Source organism: Melozone crissalis, unplaced genomic scaffold (genome assembly GCF_028551555.1).
Source record: "Melozone crissalis strain CALT ecotype California unplaced genomic scaffold, PUWL_Pcris_2 ptg000005l_1, whole genome shotgun sequence".
NCBI lineage: Eukaryota > Metazoa > Chordata > Aves > Passeriformes > Passerellidae > Melozone > Melozone crissalis.
The window spans coordinates 27,943,981-27,958,860 of NW_026535783.1; the positions used below are offsets into that span (position 1 = coordinate 27,943,981).

At 43.8% G+C, this 14,880-nt stretch overlaps 2 protein-coding genes across 3 annotated transcripts in view; one reads left to right on the forward strand and one right to left on the reverse strand.

The window, feature by feature from the left end:
- GNE (glucosamine (UDP-N-acetyl)-2-epimerase/N-acetylmannosamine kinase) overlaps positions 1-9,304 on the reverse strand; it is a 34,937-nt gene extending 25,633 nt beyond the window's left edge. Inside the window, exon 1 of one of the 2 annotated variants that reach the window (XM_054283609.1) lies at positions 9,232-9,304. In XM_054283609.1, coding sequence (XP_054139584.1) covers positions 9,232-9,282 — 51 coding nt within the window. In that variant the 5' untranslated portion in view covers positions 9,283-9,304. Of the gene's footprint in view, positions 1-441; positions 482-9,231 lie in introns of those variants that run through there. The other variant, XM_054283618.1, reaches the window with a different exon arrangement.
- Positions 1-14,880, forward strand: part of SHB (SH2 domain containing adaptor protein B) — a 333,076-nt gene that overhangs the window by 303,449 nt on the left and 14,747 nt on the right. The window lies entirely within an intron of this gene.

The window sequence follows — 14,880 nt, forward strand, 5'->3', positions numbered from 1 at the left end:
TAGGGAGTCCGTCCCAGCCATCCTCTGGGTGAAGTGCCTTTTCTTAACATCCAACGTAAACCCGCCCTGACACTTCAGGCCGTTCCCTGGCTACACAAGGCTGCCCAGGTACTCCCCCTCTTCCGCAGAAGCCACGGGGACAAGCCACGCCTGCGGCCCGCCGCTCTCTCTGCTCCTCTGGACAGTGTCCCCGTGCGCACCTGTCCCCTGCGGGGGCTCTGGATCCCGCTTTTCCCGGGGACCCGCACCCGCATCTCCAGGACTCTGGATCCCCGCATTCCGTGGAGACGCGCCCCGGCCCGCGCGCCGCCCCGCCCCCAGGCACAGCCGCGCTCCCGCCCCCGCCCCCGCCGCGCTCCCGCCGCTGCCGCCTCCCCGCACATCGGCGGCGGAGAGCGCGGCCCGGCCCGGCCCGGCTCTGCGCGGCCGCCCCGCAGTCACCTTGCCGGTGCCAGCGCCGCTCGCATCCGCAGGCAGCAAGCCCCGCCCCGCAGGAAGTGAGCGCAGAGGAGGGGTCTGCCCCGGCCGCGCCACGCTGGCCCGAGGCCCGGGCAGACCCCGGCGCGCCCCTAGGGCCGCATGCGGGTTTGCCATCACAGAACCACAGAACCAATTGCTTGGAAAAGACCTCTGAGGTCACCGAGTCCAACTTAGGGGCCAACACCTCCCTGTCAACGAGACCATGGCACTGAGTGCCACATCCAGTCTTTCCTTAAACACCGCCGGGGACGGTGACTCCATTGCAATAGCAGCCCGTTCCAATGTCTCATCGGGCTTTCTGTGAAGAAATTCCTCCCAAGGAGGAGCCATATCGTCTATAAGAAGATACTGTCCCACCTCAGAGTCGGTTTATATATGGAATACTCCATATATACACATCTGAGGTAGCTAGTTAAAACTGCTGGATGATCTCACGGCTTGAGTGGCGACTGCCATCATGTTAAGACCTTTTAAAGTGAGGGCTGTCAGGGAACGAGAGGCTGTGGGGGTGCTGTAGGAGATGCACAGTCAGGACAAACAGCCTACAGAGGTGTATGGAAGAATACGGCAGCAGCCTGATGGTGCAGGCTGTGAGGAACTGCAGCCCCCCAGTCAGAGCACCTGCCAGTAGTGCATGAAGAGTGCCTGGGTGTGATGCAGAATTTTATAATTTTGGCATTAATTCAGCCCAGGGCGTTGCCAAATGACAACTTCATTGGCATGCAGTACAATCAAAAAAGCTGTTAAACCAATTACCAGGTGTTGCTGTCATCTGTGTTCCAGTTGACTGTAAAAGAGATGTGGTTTGTTTTCTCAAGCTGGAGGCGTTTCGAGGTCAAGTCTCACATTAATGAAGTGACTATGACTTGGATCCTAGCTCAATACCAGAGGCACCATGTGTAACATCAGCAACCTGTGCCCACTATATACTGAAACTACCTAAAACATCGCAGTAGCTGAAATGGTGTCACACAGTCCTAGTAAAAGGACAATTCTTTCCCCATTTTTACTTCTCTGATTTCACATTTGTGTGGCTGAAACCTGAGTCTAGTGTGGTAGGGCCATACATTGGAGCAAGCCTGTACAACATTCAGCTATTTGGTACCAGAACTTTGCCACAGTTTTTCAGTCCAGATTGTATCTTTGTTCCTCCATATAAACCTGAGGGGACTCATAACCCTTCTAGCTTTGCCCTTTAATTCTTAGAAAAATTAGGTGCAAGACTGACTCTTGTCTGACATACCTAGAAGAAAGTAGGTGCAAGTAGTGAGATAATTGCATTTCTGGCCTTTATCAGGGAGAAAAAGGTCGTCTTTCCCAGTTACAAATATTTGTTTAATAAGACTTTAAGAAACAATTACTGAAGTTTTCAGCTAAAAGAAAAAATATCTTCAAGAGTGATTATTAAAGTAAAAACTCTTAATGACTTGCCCTTGGGAATTTAAAGTGATGATCTGACTGTTTCCCAAGAGAGGTAGAAAGGATCTTATCCTATGCTGGCATTCAGAAAGTCCTCAGACAGCTGTGGTTCAATGAGTCATAGCTCTGCGAAGACTCAGTGTTTTGAGAATATAGCAGCACACCCACTTCTGAAGTTACCAGGTATCTTTGCTTGCAATACTGACCACGTGCAGTAATAGCAACTGATAGGCACTTTAGGTTCAATTCATGTCCAATTTAAATTATTTTCATTGTTTTCTAGATCACTAGATGTACTTTAGGCACATCGCTTAAAAACCCATTTACATTCTGTAAATGCCATATTAAATAAATTTGAATTGTCTGCTGTAAATGCTCTCAGGTTACGATAAGCTTGCCAGCATATCTATGTTTGGTTTCACTGAAACACTGAAGAAGAGCCTGAATAATATTTGAGCATGAGTGTATGGAAGTGTGAACATATGGGCAGACTCCAGTTTAAACTAGTACTAACACAGCTAGAAGCAACCACATTGAGAGTTAATTACTCTTACAACACCATCAGTACATCTCTTCATGTAATTTTTCTGTAAATGTTCTAATGGTGTTTCATCATGTTACAGTGAAAGGTGCAGAAGAAACAAGAAAGTTTATGTTCCTTTTGGTTATTTCTCACAGACCTCACATATTACATAAACAAGATTAAATTTTTCTTGTTACTGAGTGAGCCCTGCCTCAAGGCTTCTCAGCAGAGAGACAAATGCTGTGCAGAGAGATGAGATGAGATGAGATGAGATGAGATGAGATGAGATGAGATGAGAAGCCTCAGCCCAAAATCTGCTTGCTCCAGTTGGTTTTATGCTTTGCTGCTCAAAATCTCCAATGACACTGTGAAGAGGGCCTTGACAAGGCCTGTGGCTGCGAAGGGGTTCATTAGAGGAGTAGGGTGTCAGTATCCAGAAAATTCATTGGCACTTCCCTCATCAGAAAGCTTTGCAGGAATAATAAAGGCTCTGCAGAGACTAAATGGTCATTAGTGTCAAAGTGTTGGGAAATGTTGGAGATGAGGAGCTTATTAATTTTGGGAGACGTCATGTTGCTTAAGATCTGAACAGAAGAGTGGGTTTGGTTTGCAGCTGGTTTGGATTCGCTGGAAACCCATCCTGAAGAAGGTGAAAGGTGCTTAACTGCGATGGTCGGTGCATGACGGTGGCCAGGAGATGGATAGTGTGGACAGACAGAATCAGTAGCACTCTGATCTTCTGCACTGGTGCTAGCCACTGTGTGTTACTTATTCCCTTCTGAAAGCAGAGCTTTATGACTTTTCAACATCTACATGATGTGAATCTTTATTACGTCTCCTTAATTTTTCATTTATGTCCATTTTATTTATGTCAAGGACACATGCTGAGAGTAGAAGAACTTCCACTAAGGTTTTCAAAAGCAGCTGCACATATCAATTCTGTACTGTCCAGCCTAAAATACCTGAAAGCAACTTGAATTTTAAAGATCAGGGCTTTCAGAAAAGCAGGCCCTTCTGAGACAGCCAAACTGATAACTTCTGAAGATTCTGGCATGGTAGTGTTCAGCTACTGAGAATGCACTCCATTATAAATATCCCTTGCAGGAAGAGACCAAGTACCATGCACTACATGATATAAGGAGAATATAAATAGTTACACACAGTACAGAAAGCCTAATAAATTTTACCTTCCTGCATTTTCCTGTTTGTTCTTCCTGGTTAAAACTACCAGGTGAGGTGTGCAGTTAACAGCAATTGTGGACAAACACATCACAGTTCATATCTGATGTTCCAGAGAAGGGGAAGAGATCAGGGATAAGACAATGCCATAGATGCTATGAAAAGGGAAATTTGGAGATTTATTCTCTTCTCATCATAACACAGATCTCTTACATCTTTGCTCAGTGCCTTATACCCACAAAATGGACATCTAAGATTGTAAGACACAGAATTCCCAGCTAAGGGAGAAGAAATCAATAACTATATGAAAATTTGTTCTTTGTCTCTGGAAAGATACTGTCCAAAGAAATCAATGAAGCTAGTGCAGGGAGCTATCTTATGAGGAGCAAGGTGGGGATCAGTTTCTTTTCCCAAGTAACAATGACAGACAAGAGGAAATGACCTCAGGGTGTGCGAGTGGAGGTTTATTCTTGGATATTCAGAAATATTTATTCACTGAAAGGGTTATCAAACATTATAAGCAACTGCCCAAGGAAGTACTGGAGTTATCGCCCCAGTAGAATAATGTAAAAGGCACATAGATGTGGCACTTAGGAACACGATTTAATGTTGGTTTTAGCAGTGCTGTATTAATGGTTGGACTTGATGACCTTAAGGTTCTTTTCCTATCTAAATATTCCATGAGTCAGTGTTAAAATTAGGTGCTTCAAAAACCCAAGTAAGAAGCAGAATTGTGAATCTCATTGAAGTAATTAGGAATTAGGTAAAAAACATTCTATACTTTTTTTCCCAAGGGTTTCCAATGTTCTGTAATAGATTACAGTACCTTTTTCTTCCTTATTGGAAAGATGGCATATTCTGGTGTCTGGTGTGTTACAAAACAATGGCATTTGCATATATGCTATAAAATGTGAGTAAAGTTTATTCTAACTAGGTAGAGTTGTAGATTGTGATAGACACATGGCATAAAAAGCAAACTCTTTGTAGAGAATTCCTTGATCAGATAGGGGTGTGTGTAGTGTAGGCTAGGATAATATCCACATGAAAGCCATGTAAAGCAGTGGAAAGAGTACTGGAAACCTTAATAGTTTGGGTTATTTTCCCAGTTCATTCTATGTCTTGAGCCTTTGTCTTAATTTCTGCTAAAAAAACCACCACAAAACTTTTCCTTCCCACTCTATCTAAAAATAGTGGATCTGACCCACTTTTTGCTGTCATCATGTGACTAACTCTGCTTATGTGATCAGTTTAATTCTTCAAATGGGTCTGTTTTCTTCACTTGTAACCAATGCTGTTAGGGTTACAGCTTGTCTGTTTCTTCTGAAGCTCTACTTCTTGTTCAGTCCTGCTGGAATGATTGCTGCTGACAATTTTTTGACACACATCAGACATCCACTGGGAAATCTGATGCAGTTCAACATACCCAAGCTGGCTTCAGACCACTTGAACAATGATGGCAGCCTAGGCTGGGGTGGTTCTTGTGGTGCAATTCTTCCTCTTACGGTGCTGTGCATCTACACCCGTGGATCAGCAGACAATGTGGCTCTCTTAAAACAACTTGGGGTATGTTCAAAATGGAATCGGTAGAGTTGCTCTACATACTCAGAATATTTGGATGTGATCCAGTGCAGAATGAAGTTGATTGGAAGCTTACCTCATCAGTAGGTAAGACAGTGGGTAACTTTGCCAAGTACAAGATCCCAATTTCCACCTCAGATATATATATATATAAATACCTGGTCGAGGAAACCATGAAGAAAAAAGAGCCAACTCTGCAACAGCCAAACATGCAAATGCCTCTCATTTGTGAAAGTCTGGAAAGAAAGTTCTCTTAAGCTTTACCAGTTCTGACGCTAAGACTGCCTACTTTTTTCACTTCAGATTGACAAGAAGTGCTGAAAAGAAAGTTAAAAGTCTGGCAGGAACGAGGAATCAAACTCTGGCCACTTCTCACTATTAATAAATACCTGCCGTGTTGCACACTGGTCTAGAGATTCCTCTCTGCTGTTCCTGTGCAACTGGTATGTTTTTTTTTTCATCTCTCCTAATCCCTTTGAGGCTCTTTTGCATCCTACTTGAATGCAACTGTGTTTTTCAATGCAACTATTAGATTACCAATATTTGAATTATTATATCTTCTCTGGTAATTGCTAATTTCTAATTTTAAGGAGTACTACTTCTACTACATAATTAGAAAAAAAAATCCATTAAGAAGTGATCCATTATCAGGATTAAATAATTATAATAGTGAACATGTATTTCCACCCTTTATGCCATATTAAAATAATTTCTTTCATGTGTAGTTTGTGGATTTTGGCTATTAACTAAGACAAAAAATATGATGAAAGAAGAAAATGAGATTGTAAAGTTACAGTAAAAGCAGATAGTCAGTTTACATTTACTAAGACAGGTGAGGAAATTTTGTGAGACAATATAAAATGGACAACGGTAGCAGTAGCTACCCTTCACTAAGTCTGGATTCTCCTGTCTTTCAACACACTACGTATTATTAGGTGAGTTATTCAAATGTCTCCTTTAAACATGTGACTCTCAGAGGATTCTTAAATCTTAATCTATTACATGGCTACTATAATTCCCTGAAACAATTTCAGATTTTCCATTTGAAGAAGCTTGTAGAGATGCAACAGAAGGCTTAAGTGCCAGTCAAAAGCACAGTGGTATCAGGTATTCCACAAAAGTACATCTGTGGTTTTAATTCTGGAATAAAGAATAAAGTCTCCTTGTTTTTTGAAGTATCTGTAGGCCTTATTTTCATTACCAGAAATGTCCAGGAAAAGTTTGTTTTTTCCAAACAACAAATAAAAGTCAAGGAAAAATAAAAACAAGCGCACCATTTTAAAAAGAGGCTCTGTTTCTAAAGCCTTCAACCAACAAACCATCAGTAAATTTGCTTTGATTGGACAGTAAATCAAGATCTTGATGCTGAAGAGTAAATCTATGGAATTCAGGATGACATTTAGAAAAAAACCGAAAAAGCCCCACATGCTAAATTGCCATTTACTTATTTCCTTCCGGCTTTCTGATACTAATCTGGAAAAAAAAATCACATGCAGAGTGCCTGAGTCAGCTGTTATTCTAGAATAGTCTGATTTTCTCAGCTGGATTTGCTATCCATGTTCTTTTATTAAAGCTTTGATTTAGTACCAGATGTTTCGATGAAAAATTGTCCAGAATTACAGAGATATATAACTGCTAAAATATTCCCTGATTTTTGCAGGAAGAGCAAGTCTACAACAGACATTCTAATAGACACCCACGTCCTTAGGCTGTACCGAGTCCCTCCAGGAAGGACCATACACTATTAAGAGAATAGCAGCCTGTTTTCCCAAGGCCTTCTTTGTGCCAGGGTGTAGGAGGTGGAGACAGACCACTTTCTGACTGGCCTGGCTGCTGAGGCAGTATTTATAAAAAACTCAGCCTGAATGTATCTGACAATGAGACTCCAGGTTGAGAAAGGCTCTCCCTCTTACTTTTCCTGTGCTTTTTGAAACCCTCTTGTGTGTCTCTGAAAGGCAATTATGAAATACTGGCATTGTGTGGCATGCTGTCATGCCTGTGTTTTCTCAAAGATCTAATGATCCAGCTCAATCTTTTGATTAGAATTAAAATTTGATTAGAGTTGTAAGAAAAAGCATAAAATTTGAACACAATTTTGAAAAGGACAGTCCTTAGTACTAAGTACTTAGTGGAAAAATCCCTGTGATTGGCTTCTACCACATGAAATCATGCTCATTTGCTGAAAATATTATGGGTGCCCTTGACTCTGCCCTAGTGTCATTTTTACATAGTCCATAAAAATCTGCCTTTCCCAAGGCAGCTCAGTGTTGATGGGACTCATGTCCCTGAGTGTTGGGCCCCCAACCTTCTTACTAGTTAAAAATCTCCAGGCTGCAGGTAGTCTTGTTAAGTGTGATATGCTTAAAGAGCACATCACACATATCAGAGGTGAGAAATCTTCTGGTAGAAGAGTGCTCCCAAGTCAAACAATCCACATAGTTCATGTGTACTGACATTCTCATTTAAAATCTTGGGGGATATGCAAACATTGTATAATTTCCATCAGCACCCTTGATTTCCTTAATATGAATGGGGAGCTTTGTTAATTTTCAGTTTGTCTTTGAGTTGGTTTACTCTTCAGTATCTGATGTGCTGACATGGTGATTTCAGATTTGGACTCAGAGCACCATAGGAAAGCAGTGCTACTAGACGGCAAAAAATGTCAATTAATTTCTTACTTAAAAACAAATACAACAGATATATTTTCAGTGCTTTTTGGATATCAGTTTCTTTAAAGCCTGTATCTGAGTCCTAGACGGATACCTTCACTGGTGAATAGCCAAGGTGGTATTTCTCAACACCTCCAGATCTCAGGGAGATCTGGTGCCAAATCTGAAGTCAAAGTTGGCTGGAACACAAGGGGAAAGGGAGGATAGGTAAAGAAAAGCTTCAGAGAAACAACTGACATGGTAGGACATTCAGATTGAAAAGGGACAGGCCTTCCTTGCATGATAGGCACACACCTTTTGTTTTGTATTTTGGCAGACATCACCTCTGATATCTGTTGCACACTCTTCAAGCATGCAGAGAGCTATAGCTCCTAGTAGTTAAAACCAGCTGTCAGTCAGCCACAAAACCTGCTCTACAGCTGGCAAAGTCAATGGCCTGGAGCAACAGCATCAGCAGGACTACTTCCTGCAGTGGCACTGCTGGTCAAAGATCAAGGATTCTGGACCGCCCCCTCCCAAGAGTCTTGGCCCCCTCTCCAGTGCCATATTGCCAGCCTTTCTGCACTTGCTATCCTGCCTGCTGTACAGCTCCCCTCTGTCTTCTCCTCAATGGTGTGTTGACTTCACCTGTTGGCTGAACGCCTTCTGAGAAAACCTACCTGAAAAATTAGCCCACAGAAGTCAAGTCCTCTTGTTATTCTGCCTGTACTCATGTCTCTTCTCCCAAACTCTGTCCACATCCTGCTTGAAAGTGAATCCTTGGAGCATGAATGCCTTTTTTCCTTGTACTAGCATAGCACTTGGAATGCTGGGGCCATTCATCATTGCCACAGGTTCATCAACAAAATAAAACTGAAAATTATTCTAGACCCTTGCCAAGACCACCTTCCAGGATGGGTGAACGTAACGTAGGTGAATCTAATTTCTCATCTTCCAAATAGAAGAACGATAGTCACAGTTACAAGGAACAGTGTGCTAGCTTCGGAAAAGGTCACTGGCTCCTCACAGCTTGCTATGGACTGGGTAATGAAAAGAAGCCAGAGAGAAAGGGCACAAATTCAGCCCAGGGCAACCATTCAGCACACGTCTCACGAGAACTTCCACATCAGCCGGCACGGCCCCAAATCCCGTGTGCCGGCTGAAGACACGGCGATACAGAGGCGGGTCCCGCGATGGCCCTGGAGACAGCGCCTGCCGTGACATCCTCGCGGCGCGGGCAGGCAGCTCCCTCCCTCCCGGCTGCATCCCCCGGTGCCGGGAGCCGGCTCGGCGCAGGGCTCGGCGGAGCGCTGCCTGCCCGGCCGCCCCGCGGGGCTCAGCCGCGGCACGGCCCCGCAGCGCCCCCGGCCCGCCCGCCGCCCCCCGCGCCCAGTCCTGACTTACGTGAGGGCCGCGGGCCAGCGGCTCCCGGCGCGGCGGCGCGTTCGTCCCCATGGCGGCCGCCGGTGCCCGCCGCTTTGCCGGGCCGGTTCTGCCGCTGCCAAGCCGAGAGACACCCGCGGCCGGGGCCGGGGCCGGGGCCGGGACCGCCCTGCAAGCGCCTCCCTCCGCCCGCCGCCGGGAGGGGTGTGCGCGGCGCTGGAAGGCGCCGGAGGGTCGAGGGATGAGGGGCTGTGCTGAGGCTGCTCCGTATTCCGGGGTGGTCCCGGCGTCCGAGGCTTCAGCACTGCGTGCGCTAAGGCCGTGCGGTACCCCCGCAGGGCAGCGTGGGAAGCGGGGTCCTACTCCGGGTATCCCCCGGTATCGCCTCCCTGCGCTCCCCTTGTGCCTCGGGGAGCCGTTCCCCTGCTGGATACCCTCAGAGCACTCAGCGGTGAGGAAATGCAGGCAGCTTTACTGCTACCAAGCATCTCTGTGGATATTATCCGCTAATATCCATGACACCTAGTGTGTTTAAGATCACCAAGACTACCCAGATCCGGTCAGAGCAACAGGAATCTGCAGCTGTCTCAAGGCAAGGAACCTGTCAAGTGAGTCTTCCCAAACACAGGTTTGGAAGACAGCAGCAGCCAGAGCTTCACAAGCCTGATTCCAGTTTCTTCTTGTCCCAAGACAGTGCTGGGGCCTGCATGTGTCCACCCTGTCCCAAGGGAGCCCTGGAGTTACCCTTCTCGTGCAGAGCCCCAAGCTGCTGTAGACACCTGTGTGACCACAAATTTCTGGGTCATCTTGGGGTGCTTGCAATTTTTTTGTGAATGTCTTTTGATTTTTGAGATGTCTGCCTTAGTGTTTACGGAGAAACTGCTTGTCTCCAGCCATTCTCTCCTTTCCTGCTTGTTTTTCCTGGAACACAGATGTTCAAAGTAACACATAAATTTATAGCACTTTACTCTAGTAAGCAGGTCAGCACACAGCACCTGTAAATTTTGCTGACTGGCTTTTTCTCTGTGACCAGATTTACACCTGTACACAAACAATTCAACAGTAGTGGCCATGAATATTGCTGTGATATTATTTTAATTCGCATCAGTGTGCTGTACTGGTATCTATTTTGATTCCTCCCATATAGCCTGGCAGTTTATAATTGGTAATTTATAATTTTTTTGCATTCTGTTGCCACAATGTTTTCCTAGCTGCTCATTTTAGTCTGTTAAATGTCTACAAGGTAAGTTACTAAATAAAACATCAGAACAAAAGGAAGGACAACGAAGCAGCACAAAAGACTCTAAAAAGGTGGGCATTTGTAGAATTAGAAAAGGAGTAATTTTCTTTGTTTGCTGTGAACTGTACATTGCATTTTCCCCCCATTTTACACAGCATGCAGATCTATGTGGTTCTCTTTTCTGTATATTTTCATTGTGAGTTCTTTGCTATTGTCTTCTTTCTTTGTCTCAGAAATATACATTTTTTTTCTGTCTCTAGTCTAATCTGAAACCCAAAGTGTTACACTCTGTTCTACTGAAGTCTCATCCTGCACATATGTATTTTCAGCTCTTATTTCTTCTCAGTATTGAAACATCCAATTAACAGATTTTCTTCCCCCAGGGCTGCATTACACTGATGTATATGTATAGGCATACACATAAATATATATGTAGGTATATAGATTTTAAACATATTTGCTGGTTGTGGGAGAAAAATATATGTATTGGAATTTCCCTTTGTGAGATACTTGGTTTCTAAAATTTCTCTGTTGTTGACACAAAGAGAGTCTTAGATTTAGAACTTGAGGCTCTTTTCCTCTGGGACAACACTACTAAAAGGAAAAGCTCAAATTCCCTTGAGCTTCTCCAAACAGCATTCCTTTCTTACTGTACTTTTCCACTTTTGCAAACATTTGTCATCCTGCTTCTTCAAATGTCACTGATCATTTGTTTGGCATGGGACCTTTACTTCCTACTCTACTGATGATTAGTACCCTTAGAGATGGGCCTTTGTTTTGTATTGATACAAATGCAAGTTCATTTATTTAGTTTATTTTTTTTCCTTTAGTACTGTATTCTGTAGCACTGCAGGAAATTCTTGTCTGCCAGGAACTGTGTCTGTTGTGTTACAGGACTTCTTACTTTTCCTGAAACTTAGCAAAAGCAGGAGTCCAAGAGCCTGGGATGTCAACCTGGGACTTTATTGAGTCTCCTCTGAAAACTCACTAACTCCTTCAGACAAATGAGCACACCTGAGTGCTTGTAGGGGCAGTCAAGTGTTCCTGTCCTGGTCCCGTGTGCCATGTGAGTTGTACTGGTGTTTTGCCCAGTGTGCAGAAAATCATGTCTTTGGAGGTGCAGTAAAGTATTCCCAAGGTGTTTGAGGCTCTCAGTATAATAAACCTTTGTCCTGGCCTCCCCAGCTGAAAGATGGTTTTTATTCTCAGCCACCCTCTACAGACACACCTCTGTAGGTGCGGTAATTCATAAGTGTAAGGCTTTATTCAGGAGGGATGGCAGGGGCTGCATAAAGCGAACCTTTAACAGGGTTTTCCCTCACTATCCCTTGATTTAGAATAGCAGCAGGTAATTTCTGTAATGTGTCCGTGCCCTACTTTTAGATGGGATAATTTAATTTTCATCTGAGTAGGTGGTATAGTGTTGTGTTCTGGATTTAGTATAAGAATAATGATAACAGACTTACATTTTCAGTTGTTACTAAGTTTATGGTAGTGTTTATACTATGTCAGAGAATTTTCAGCTTCTCCTGCCCTGCCATCAAGAAGGCTGGCAGAACACAAGAAGCTGGGAGAGGACACAGCCAGGACAGTTGACCCCAACTGGCCAAAGGGATATTCCATACCATATGATGTCATGCTTAGTATATGAACTGGGGAGGAAAGTTGTCTGGGGCCTGCTGCTTGGGAAGTGGCAGAATCAGTGGCAGGATCAGTGAGCAGACTGAGCATTTCTTTGTGCATCACTCACTCTTACATATTCTAACTACTGTTATCGTTGTTTTTGTTGTTCTTGTTATTATGAATCATCACCACCATCATTATTAATATGTTCTCTCTGTCCCCTTTAAACTGTCCTTATGTAAAGCCAGAAGTCTGAGTCTGCTGATTCTCTGCCCCTTCCTGATGAGAGGGTGGACTGAATGAGCAGCTGTGTGGTGCTTCATTGCCAGCTGGGGTTAAACCACAGCAGTCCACCACTCCTTCTCTGCACACAAGACTAATGGAGAGGATTGTGTTCTCCTTAATCTTCAGTAGGCTTGTGAGACAGCTGAGGTTGTGCAAGCTACTTGGACCTAACTGAGTGCCTGCCTTCTCACACAAAACCAGACCTTCAAGTGCCTTATCTTGTCTTCTGGCCTCTCCTTTAAGGAAGAAGTCTTGGTAAAATGCTGTTGCCCAAAGTCACCTCTGCCTACAGTCTAAAAGAAATATTACATTTTAAATAACATATCGGTCAATTTTTATCAGTTTGGCAGAAGTTTAAATTTCTCCCTCTCTTCCCCTGCTTTGATGAGACCAGTGACTTGCAAGTAGCAATAACCCCGTTGAACAGTGTTCTGAGGAAGAGGGAACTGCACAGGGGACTTGCATTGCCTTCTGCTGGCCAGCTAGGACAGGTGACACATTGCTGACAGCAGCCTGGCTGCTTGGTAGTGAAAGGGGAATAAAAAAGGCTTTGTCTTTGTAAAGTTGTATGTCATATTGAAATTAGTATAGTCATACATAAGACATCTATGTATGACTTCACACAGCCATGTCTGTTTTCCACACATCCTTACTGACCTTTCCTATTGAAAGGGAGGTAGCATCACCCTTTTCCTGCTAGTATTGACTGGGCTTTCTACAAGATCTTACAGGATTACTTGATCTCTTGGCAGTTTATACAGTCTAGAGACTTATGCCCTGACCAAGTGATGAGGTATTAGTGTGGAGGAAGCTGAAGTGTGGACATGGATGATTTGTAGAAGTTTTTTTCTGCTCCTTGTGGGCATTCAGAGCACTGAGGTGGTGTTGCAGTTGAGAGTAAATGTTAAGTCCCCTGACCCCTTCTAGGATATACTTACGTCTCTCTGCTTTAGGGCAAGGACGGACAGAAGGAACTTTTCAAGTAATCTCTGATTAAACAATTAACCTTGCTTTACTACATTTTCTTGCTCTACCCTCCTTTATTTGCCTCCAGGCTGTTCCTGTAAAAAAGCATGTGACGAACATCCACTAAGAAAAGAGCAGACTACTGTTATATAGTTCATGCAGGCTCAGCTGAAAATGTCACCACAAACACTGGAGGAATTCAGTACAACAATTAGCACAGTAAAGTTGCTGAAGGAGAAAGGAAGGTCTAAACTTCCAGAATGACAGAAATAAAGGTGATTTCTGCCAGTCACTGCCACGAGGGACTGTGGATGAGGCAGATGAGCTGGGGCCCTTCCCCTGCCCGTTTCGTCTGCTGCATGAGCGCCTGACCAGGCTGTTTGAAAGAACTGGAATGTGGATCCTGGACTCACAACAGAGACTCTGTGTCAAGAGGGAGGTGAATGGAGAAGCTCTGTGTAGAAAATCCTCAGGTTTGCAGACTTAGTAAGACCCAGTATTTTACACAGATTCAACCAGATAATGATGAAAAGACCTTACTGATATTTAATAAAAAGACCAGTACTTCATGAAAGTCCAATGTGTGAATGTTGAGGGTTTCTATAGCTAGTAACATACAGTATGATTAATAGTTAATATTTTTAGTTGAACACAACTCATTAAAATAAAACCGGTAGCCTCCACAGTATAATGCCATCTTTCTGCTAGCAGTAGCAACATCACATTTGTTATATGTTCACAGCCTGTTACAACACTCAGTGAGTTCAGAACTGACTCCTTAGCCAGTTTTTGGCTAAGTCCTCTGCTGTATCCCAATAATGTGGCTGTATGTAACAAAGTTGTCAGAGTAAAGGTTTAGTACACAAGCTATGTGGTGTTAGAGGAAAACATTTACTCCTGCTTTTCTAATTTCAAAAGCTTCAAGCTCTGAAGGATCCTGCACAGATGGAGTGCAGTGAAGTATTTGTATGGTGATCGTCTTCTGACTGTTCAGGCAGAAGTAAACTGCAATCCCTACATTTTATTGAAAGCAGGAGTCTGGACGCACTAGATTTATATAGTTAATATGTATGGAAGCAGGCTGAAGGAAGGATTCATTTGAGATGGTATGGAGTGTTTACCTAGAAAACAAGAAAGGCCCATCTGGTGTCCTGTATTTAAAGAAGGTCACATTTTACTTACAAGTTTTTACCTGTGAAGATTTCAGATCCCTTGGTTAATTAGATTGATGCTTGTTTTGGTGCTCCAGAAGGGAAATGAGAGCAGCAAATATTTTGAGGAAGGTGAGTGATTAGCTCCAGGAAAGTAATGTGGATCTTAGAATTTTCTAAGGAGGCCTGTGACCATTCTGCAGGAGTCATGAGATTTAATTAAGGAAACAAATCCAAGGGACTGTTAGGACAGGTCAGATCTGACTTATGGCAGAAAAGAGCACTTGCTTATTTTGGACAGAACATACCTGTCTTAGGATGGTCCTTAGACAGCCTCTGCCCTTAACCAAACGTTGGAAAAATACCTTTACCTGCCTTCTGCCTCAGGGCTGTGATGAGGCGTAC